At 47.8% G+C, this 10,268-nt stretch overlaps 1 protein-coding gene across 7 annotated transcripts in view; it reads right to left on the bottom strand.

Moving 5' to 3' along the window:
- Window positions 1–10,268, bottom strand: part of SCN5A (sodium voltage-gated channel alpha subunit 5) — a 105,026-nt gene that overhangs the window by 39,687 nt on the left and 55,071 nt on the right. For all 7 annotated transcript variants that reach the window (XM_059879457.1, XM_024982393.2, XM_024982396.2 and 4 more), the window contains 2 exon segments: window positions 4,616–4,789; window positions 2,957–3,313 (listed from right to left, as the gene is read on the bottom strand). In XM_059879457.1, the coding sequence (XP_059735440.1) occupies window positions 2,957–3,313; window positions 4,616–4,789 (531 nt within the window).

A 10,268-nucleotide genomic window follows, 5' to 3' on the forward strand; every position in this document is an offset into this window, starting at 1 on the left:
GTGTGTGAAGGTGGACACCCAATCTGAATCTTTCCTGCCCTGGCTTCTTACAAGCCCCTGAGACACGTCTGTCAGCAAGCTGGGAAGGAGAATTCTGACGAAGGCAGTGGGCAGGATTGGCGTGCCGGGCCTCAGAAACCTGCCTTTGGTTTCGGAAGTAACACTCATTCATGTGGACAGTATGGAAAGGTTAAGAAGTGGGCTCTCCTGTCCTATATCCACAGAGAGATGATCGCTTGTGACACCTGGCAGCCTTTTTTTTTTTTTAATGCCGTCACTGGAGGGGTGAGGCATGTGATGGGATTCAGAGCTGCTGTCTACACTGATCCCTGGCCAGGCCCCTGGCCTCTGTCCACACTGGCCTGGGCCTGACCTGCCTCTGTTCCTGGTAGCCCACCCTGGATACGCCCACCACAGCCCTTGCTCACGCCTGGCTTAACATCTGATCACCAGGCATCCAGGGTCAGGCTGGGGGTGGGGCAGGGGGTGCCTGGGCAGCCCCTTCTGCCCACAGAGTGTGCCAGGGCCTTCCTTGCCGCCGGCTTCGGAAGTTCGGCGGCTTCCGGTGCTTTCCCCGTCAATCACACGCTGCTGCTCCCTGGCCCCTGCCTGATCATCACTTCCCATTTCAATGGCAATCTTGCTTCCACCCACGCCCGGCAGCGGCCCAATTCCTGAGGCGGCCAGGGAGGGGTCTGCGTGGGCTGCGTTTGCTTCCCTCCTCCAGCAGCCTCTAATCTTCTCATCCCCAGGCAGATCCGCTTGGAAATCGCAGGCTGCGTGTGCGTGAGAGCAGCTCAGCCTGGCCCTGGGCTAAGAGCTCTGTGCACTCACATCCTCCTTGGAACACACAAAAGTCTGCTGAGCCGGGGGCTGAGTGAGGGGCACCCCGAGTGGCCGCGGCGTGTTTGAAGGGATGGGAGGGGGTTGCGGGGCCAGCCAAAGAAAGAGCTGGACTCCATGGGCACTGAGCACCCTGCTTCCTCTCTGAGCTCCATCCTTGGAGACCAAGGGAGATGGACCTCAACTCAGACTGAGCCCACCCTGGCCTGCTTAAGGCATGTGGGAGGAGAAAGCAGCAGGTCTGAGAAGCGCTTAGGAATCTGCAGCCCATGGTACTCACATCACCCAAAACCTCCCTGTGTGCTGTGGAGCCTGCAGTGCCCACACCAGAGGCAGTGGGAGCCAGACCCTGCAGCTGTGACGGTGGGACGTGTGTGGGCCCCTGTACACCCAGGAAGAAGGCTGCATGTCCACAGCGGACACTGACTTCTCCCTGAACCACTGACCCTCTCAACCTTGCTTCTTCCAAAGCCTCCATCTCTGGCATTTAGATTTTGATCTCTCTCAACTCCAAAAATTTCCCACGTTGTAAAGACACAAGGCAAGATGCACTCGCTCTGGGACAGACAGGTGACCAAGAGGGCAAAGACCTGGCTCCTTCTGACGGGGCAGCAGGGCCTCTCACCACAGCGACCCAGGGTGACATGCAGGGCTCCCTCAGGCCCCACCTCCTGGACCAGCACCTGCCTGCACCTGTGCTTTGCTTAACCTGCTTCTTCCCTCTCTAGCAGCGCTTGTCCATCAGGTCAGCAGCAAGTCCCCTCTACCAGAAAGGCCTCCTTGATTTCCCTAGCTGAAAGGGATCAGTACCCATGGTCTCCCCCTTAATGGCTCTGATCATTCTGACCAGCTTCATTCAGGCCTGTTTGAACTCTCCACCTGCTCACTCTCTCAAGGTAGCGAGGAAAGTCAGGGCCACATTCACCTCTGTATACCCAACAGCATCTGGCACAATATTTTGCATGTACCAGGGGCTCAGCAAATGTTTGTTAAGCTGAATTGAATCAGGTGATAAATCAGACAGTGAACAGCTAATAAAGTAATGAGTAGCTGAGCAAATAATTAATTAATGGATATAAACTGAACACATAAAGAATAAATAGGTAAATAGATGGGTAAATGAATGAATGAGCAAATAAAGAGTGATGTGGATGAATGGATAGCTTAATTAGTGATAACTGGCTGGATAAATGAGTAGATGGATGGGATTGACGAATGAATGAATAGATGAGCGGACTGATAGATGGACGTAGAGCTGGATGAATGAGCAGAGGGATAGATGAGTGACTGGACAGATGAGTGATGGATGAGTGAATGGATGGATTCGTGGGTGAGTGAATGGATGTGTAGATAGATGGACAAATGGATGGATGAACAGGTGCACGTGTGTGTGAATAAATGGGGATTGATAGATGGATAGTTGATGGATAGATGAATGGATGGGTAAGAGAATGAGTAGATGGGGTTGATGGGTGGATGGCTGGGTGAGGGGATAGATAAATGGATAGGCAGATTAGTAACTTAATAGATTGATAGAGACAGACGTAGACAGATGGACGGGTGGGTTATTGATGAGTGGATAGATAGCTGGATAGGTAGAGTAGATAGATGAGTAGAGAGATGAAAAGAATGAATGGGTAATAGATAGATACATGAATGGATGGGTAAATGGGTGAATGAATGAATATTGCTGTTGTTGTTCAGTTGCTAAGTCATGTCTGTCTTTTGTGACCACATGGGCTATAGCCCACCAGGCTCTCTGTCCATAGAATTTCCCAGGCAAGTATACTGGAGTGGGTTGCCATTTCCTTCTGCAGGGGATCCTTCCTACCCAGGGATCGATTGTGTGTCTCCTGCATTAGCAGGCAGATTCTTTACCACTGAGCCACCAAGGAAGCCCATGAATGAATAGGTGGAAGGATGGGTAAACGAGTGGATGGATGGATGAGATTGATGGGTGGATGGGTGAGTTGACAGATGACTGACGGAGGTAGTGGATGGATGGAAGGAAGGGTAAGTGAATGGACAGATGGATGACTGGGTGGATGGGTAGCTAGGCAGATGAATGGACGGGTAGGTGAGAGAGTATGAGAGAGGCCTCTGGCCAACTTACCACGAGGTTACCAATGACCATAACAAGCAGGAAGACCAGCAGGCATAGTGACTGCCCAGACACCTCCATGCAGTCCCACATGGTCTCGATCCACTCTCCACAGAGGATGCGGAAGATGATGAGGAAGGCATGGAAGAAGTCCATCATGTGCCAGCGGGGCAGGAGGCCCGAGTCACTGATACGGTGCCTCTGCTCTGAGTAGTTCTTGCCAAAGAGCTGCATGCCCACCACAGCGAAGATGAACACAATGATGGCCAGCACCAACGTCAGGTTGCCTAGCGCGCCCACTGAGTTCCCAATGATCTTGATGAGTGTGTTCAGGGTGGGCCAGGACTTGGCCAGCTTGAAGACCCGAAGCTAGGGAGGGAGGGGTCCTTGTGAGGGCCTCTGGCTCCCACTGCCCATGGACACCCTCACGCCCCTAGCTCCTGCCTGAAAACCCAGGGCTCCCTTGGAGGTCACCAACACCTGTTTCTCCCCTTTTTCCAAGAGCACACATTACTGTTTCTCTCCAGAGCCTGAGGGTAGTTTTCACTGCGCTCTGATCTGGGAGTCAGGCCGACAGCTCCAGACTCCTCTCCCCAACCACCCCTTCTAATTGTCCCTGCATCAGCCTGTTACTCACCTTGGTCTCACTTCTAGGAACCACCCAGTAGATTCCCCCATCATGGAATGTCCCTTTTCCAGACCTTTCCTCATCAGGGGTCCTTCCAGGCAGGCTCAAACCATCCCAGACTTGCCCAGTCAACTCTATACTTCCCTCCTCTCAGTCATCATAGAGAAAGGTAGCCAGTGCCTAGCATTTATTGAACACCTACTGTGTCAGGCCTTATGCTTGGATCAGCTAATTAGGAACTCCAAATAACTACATGAGGGTGGCACTGTTATTACCTTATTTGACAGATGAAGAGGCCTGGAGTAACTTGTCTAAATCCCTTGGATCTTGGCAGTGCAGTTGGGATTAGAATCCACAGCCTGGGCTTTCTCTTTTGCCCCAACCATTCTGCTTTCCTAGCCCAAGTTGAAGCCACCTCCTCCAGAAAGCCTTCCCTGACCTACTTCAGGCCCCATGCCTGGACCTCTGAGACAGTGTGAATGAACTCAGAGAATGGTCCACAGACTCATGGCTATGACATTATCTGAGACCTGCTAAATCCACATTGGAACTTTAGCAAGATTGCCAGGCAATTTGTCTGCACAGTAAAGTTTCAAAAATGCAGATTCTAAAACCAGCATGTAGAGCCCCAGGTGAGCTGTCAGGAGACTTGGCTCCACCTGTTACCTGCCATGTGGCTTTGGAAAACTGTTTCACCTCTTTCAGACCTAGTCTCCTCATGTGTAGGATGGGAATGCAGTAACACTAGCTCCTCTCCTGAGATACTCTGAGGACTAAACGGGGCATGCTGAACCATAAAGGGCTTTGCAAATTATCAGGATGGATACTACCCCAAATGCCTCTCTGGAGGGAGGGATAGCTCCCCTGCCCACCTCTGTGTCCCCCACATTACCCATACTAGCCTAGGCTGTACCTAGCGAATGGCTTCTGGGTGAAGGTATGAAAGATCAGAGCAGGGGTGACTGAGTGATGGCCTCAGAGAGGGCATGCCTCAGTGGTCCCAGGCCCCCACCCACCCACCCCTGCCAGGCCCAGCCGGGTACCAGGCGGAAGGAGCGAAGCACCGACAGATTGCCCATGCGGGACAGGCCCAGCTCCATGAGGCTGAGGATGACGATGATGCTGTCGAAGATGTTCCAGCCCTGCTGGAAGTAGTAGTAGGGGTCCAAGGCAATGATCTTGAAGGTCATCTCTGCTGTGAAGATTCCTGTGAAGACCTGGGAAGGAGTGGGAATGAGGAGTTCCCAACATTTAGGCTGGAAAGAGCCTCTGGCAGCAGGGTCTCCCTACCTCCTGACTCTTGCTCCGGGAGGGTCCCCCTCCAGGGCTGCCAGCTCTGACTGTGCCCAGAATCCCAGTGGGTGCTTGCTTGGCCCTGGCCCACTTCCTTGGGGACACCTCCAACCCGATAACTCCAGCCAACTCTGCTGTTTCCCAGACATGACCCACCAGCCTGGGCTTCAAAAACAACCGAGCCCACTGACGGCTAAAGACTGATGGCTCTGGGAGGCACCTGGGATCAGGGGAGGCTGGGGTGGACCTCGACACCACCCAGCTTCAGACTTGTTCAAGCCCATGTTGCCACAGGAAATTTTCCCTGCTTCACACACACCAAATTCACACATTTCCACAAACACTCATGCTTCCACGGCTCAGCACCTTCGCCCATGCTGTTCCCACTTCCTCCCTGTCCATGTGATGACTTTTCTCAATGTAACAACAATCAGCCACCATTTCTTGAGGCTTGACTATGTGCCTAGAGCTGGGCTAGAATGCTTAGAATAAGTCATTTATTTAGGCATAACCTGCCTAACAATCCGGCAAGAAAAGTAGCATTAAGCCCATTTTACAGGTAAGAAAATTGAGGCACTGAGAAGTTAAGTAATATGCTTGGAGTCAAGTAGCTCATAAATTTGAGAACCAGGAGAAGAACATCATGGCAATGTTTTTAATAGGGACAAAAGAATGCCCATCACAAGGAAATGGTTAAACTATTTATGGCTCATCTGTACAGTAGAATATCCCACAACTATTTTTCTTACAGGGAAAAAAAAAAAAAAAAAAACGATGCTGTCGGAGAAGGAAATGGCAACCCACTCCAGTGTTCTTGCCTGGAGAATCCCAGGGACGGTGAGCGTGGTGGGCTGATGTCTATGGGGCTGCACAGAGTCGGACACGACTGAAGCGACTTAGCAGCAGCAGCAGCAGGTGTTTAATTAGTATGAAAGGACAGTCACAAGGTGTTATGTTTCAAAAGTAAGTTTATAATGTGTACAGTATGATCCCATTATAGACATAAGCCAAGGTTAGAGAGTTTTGTTGTTGTTCAGTCACTCAGTAGTGTCTGATTCTTTGCAACCCCATGAATGCAGCACGCCAGGCTTCCCTGTCCTTCACCATCTCCCAGACTTTGCTCAAACTCATGTCCATTGAATCAGTGATGCCATCCCACCATCTCATTCTCTGTCATCTGCTTCTCTTCCTGCTTTCAATCTTTCCCAGCATCAGGGTCTTTTCCAGTGAGTCGGCTCTTCATACCAGGTGGCCAAAGTATTGGAGCTTCTGCTTCAGCATCAGTTCTTCTAATGAATATTCAGGGTTGATTTCCTTTAGAGTTGACTGGTTGGATCTCCTTGCTGTCCAAGGGTCTCTCAAGAGTCTTCTCCAGCACCACAGTTTGAAGGCCTCAATTCTTCAGCTCTCAGTCTTTTTTATTGTCCAGCTCTCACATCCTTACATGACTATTGGAAAAACCATAGCTTTGACTAGACAGACCTTTGCAGGCAAAATCTTCCCACTTCCTCGGAAGCCACTATTAGGGCTCAGGGCTCTGTGAACCATCTGCTGGGAGTCAGGGGAGGTGGGTGCCCACACTCACAGCCTGTCTGTCAGATCCCAGTGAGCTTGTAAAACACGAAGAGCTGTTTGTATCTGAAGCCCCTGCTGGGGCTGGAGATCTCAGCAGTCATAATAAATGAGGCCAAGGAGAACAATAACCACCCTCTCACCCACTTGACATCCTTGAACTCTAACTCTTATAAACAGCCTATGGAGTTATTATTCTCCCCATTTTACATATGAGGACACTCAAGGCTCAGAGAGATGGAGAAACTGGCCCAAGATTCCCCCAAGGCAGACCCGGCTCTGGAACCCAGGTCTGGCTGCTGTTCTCTGCACATCTTAAACTATCCAGCTTTGCTCTCATGCCCTTACAATGCCAGTGATGATCCCTGGTCCAATTCATTTCTTATTATAAATTTCTGGAAGCGGAATTGCACAGTCAACAAGCACTTTCAGAGATTCTGACACCTGGGTGCTAAATGATCCTCAGAGATAGGTTTTAAGCAATTCCATGAACCACGTGGGAAAACTGTTTTCCCCATAAAGATGCTAATTCCTGTCTCACTCACCTCTCCAGTCCAACAGGACAAAGGCCGTTTTTTATTGTTGTTTTGTTGGACATTTCTTCAATGTTTTAAATTTCTCCTTTTGTAAAGTTGCCTCTTCATATCCTTTACTTATTTTCCTGTTAGGGTGTTTGCCTTTTTTGGGGTGTTGTTCATAAATAAATGTACTTTATGCCTTGCAATAAACGCACTGTATACATTGCGATTTTCTTATAATATTGGTGCAAATACAGAAAAACAGACTAGAGCTACAGAATTAAGAACTCAGAAATAGGAAACGCATATTTGGAGACTTGATAAATAACAGAGATGGAATTTTAAATCAGGAAGAAAAGGACAGACCATTCAGTAAACAATGCTGAGAAGAATGGTTACCTCTATGGAGGAAAACGAGTTTAGACTCCTACCCCACACTATATTCATTAATTAGTTGCAGGGAAATGGATTCAATACCCAAATACAATAAACATTTAAACCTTCTAGAATAAAAATGGGGGGAAATATTTAAAATTTGGAGGTTGGGAAGGCTTTCTCTAACACCACCGAAAGTTTGTACCATGAAAGAAAAGATTGCTAAATTTACATACATTAAAATTTATATCTGTATAGTAAGTGATACGGTGAACAAAGTGAAATCACTACCACAAACTGGAAATTGAAGTTAGGAAAAGTATCTAACTGGAAAGACATGGAATCCAGAATATATACTGAACGCTTACACATCTGTACGGAGAAGAGGGACAACTCAGCGGCAAAAACACAACCACAAGAATGGATGGCGGAGATGACAGAAGAGGACCTTCGGATGGTTATAAACAAACGACACACAGAGAATGCAAATTAAATCAACACCGAGTTACTATTTCTCACCCATAAGAGAATCAAAAATAAACTTCTCTGTGTTGGCAACGACATGAAACAGTGGGAACTCACACTCTGTAAGAGCGTGGATTTGGTGCAGCCCTTTCAGGGAACAGTTGTACAGTATCTGGGAAGTCACAGCTGTGCATACCCCAAGCTGTAACAATGTCAGATATGTATAGTCTTAAGAAAGTCTCCTTGTCTGCGCAAGGAGGCACGTCCAAGGAAGCTCTCTTCGCTGCATCGTTAGTCACGGGAAGGGCTTCCCTGGTGGCTCAGATGGTAAAGCTAAGAAGCCTTGTAGGCTACAGTCCATGGGGTCGCAAAGAGTCGGACACGACCGAGTGACTGCACCTCACTTCTAGAGGAACATAGCCAAATACCTAACCGAGTCTTGCAGGTACCTATTTGGGCTTCCCTGGTGGCTCAGATGGTAAAGTGTCTGCCTGCAATGCGGGAGACTCGGGTTCAGTCCCTGGGTTGGGAAGATCCCCTGGAGAAGGAAATGGCAATCCACTCCACAGAACTACATTGACTCCAAGGTAATTGCTATCATGCATGTTTCTAAGTATTTTTGCCTGGTTTTAAGGTTTATATAAAGGGGCCATGCCCTATGTATTCTTTTTTTTTTGCAAGTTCCTTTTATTCTTCACATCATGTTTATGAGATTTATCCATATTGAAAGATATATATGCATTCCTTCTAATTGTGCATAGTGTTTCACCGCATGGAAATACCACAACATATTTTATACACGGGAGGGTAAGCTCTGGCTTCCCCAGGAGCTCAGCGATAAAGAATCCGCCGGCAATGTGGGAGACGCGGGTTTGAAACCTCGGTCGGGAAGACCCCCTGGAGGAGGGCACGGCAACCCACTCCAGTATTCTTGCCTGGAGAATCCCCATAGACAGAGGAGCCTGGCAGGCTACAGTCCATAGGGTCGCAGAAGAGTCGGACACGACTGAAGCAGCTTAGCATGCACACACACAGGGTAAGCTCCTCACCTAATTCCTTAATTTGTCTTGACAGACTTTACTTTTCCATATGAATTACAGGACTGCCTTGTCAAATCCCATGGGTAAAAAGTATGTTAGGATTTTTATCAGAATTACACCAAGCATCTAGGTGTAATTTGATCAGAACTGATATTTCTACAATATTCAGACTTTCATCCATGAAAATGGCATATTGCTGCACTAAATTAACTGTTTTTCAATGCTTTTATAATTTTTCATATCAAATTTATAATCTTCTGCTACATTTATTCCTATATTCCTCAGTTTTTATTGCTATTGTGTTAACTTATAAATTCCTCTCTCCAAATGATCACTCATGGTGCCCTGGAGCAGAATTAATTTTAATATATTGAGCCTGTACCTACCAGCATTGCTGAACTCTCTTACTAGTTCTAATATTCCTTCTGTAGATTTTCTTGGATTATTTCTCTAGACAACAACATAATCTAGAAAATAACATTGGATCTGTTTTCCTTCATTCTTCCTTCTTTTTCTTCTCTTACTACACTGATAAGGGCTCCAGTATAACTTGGACTGGAAGCAGGCAGACGGAAACAAAGCTCGAGCTGTGGCGCAGCTGTGTAAGCCACTAGCAAAGAGCACGGGCTCTAGAAACAAAAGGCTTGGATTTAATCTTGGGTCTTTCACTTCCTGGCTGTGTGACCACTCTGCCTGTTACCTTATCAGTAAAATGTTGTTTTTGTTTAATCGCTGCGTCGTGTCCGATTCTTTTGCGACCCCATGGACTGTATCCTGCCAGGCCCTCTGTCCATGGGATTTCCCAGGCAAGAATACTGGAGTGGGGCACCATTTTCTTCTCCAGGGGATCTTCCTGACCCAGGGATTGAATCCATGTGTCCTGCATTGGCAGGCGGCTTCTTTACCACTGAGCCACTTGGGAAGCCCCAACAGTAAAATAGGGGTAATAATAATAGCATTTCCCTTACTGGTTGTTATAAAAAATTAGGTGTTCAACAAGTGTTAACTATGCTTATTAGAGTCTCTTTGTGTGTTAATTTTTTAAGCAGGTTCCAGGAACAGTCAGGTATAAATTTGAACTCCAAATCTGTATAAAGCCAAATTCACAGACACAAGCTCCCAAGGCTCACTTTTTTTCAGCCCCTCTCTCCAGCCCTGACTGAGACTGACAACCTTCCTTCTTTATCATTTCCCAGGGCCAGCGTGTGATTTTTTTTTAGTTCACCACTGTATTGAATGTAGGGTCATATTCCTATGGGGCTACTCGGTTCCAAACCCTACTTGCACTGCCCCAAACACAAGTCTTGTCTCTGCATGATCACTGAAATCCAAGCCCCCCAAATTACTCGATCAGCACCCATCCCACCCTCTAAAGCAACTACAGAACGATTTCCCACATTTACTGCTACGGTTTTTAAGTCCCTCTTTGTTTT

The sequence above is a fragment of the Bos taurus genome, chromosome 22 (genome assembly GCF_002263795.3).
Source record: "Bos taurus isolate L1 Dominette 01449 registration number 42190680 breed Hereford chromosome 22, ARS-UCD2.0, whole genome shotgun sequence".
In the NCBI taxonomy this organism is placed as follows: Eukaryota; Metazoa; Chordata; class Mammalia; order Artiodactyla; family Bovidae; genus Bos; species Bos taurus.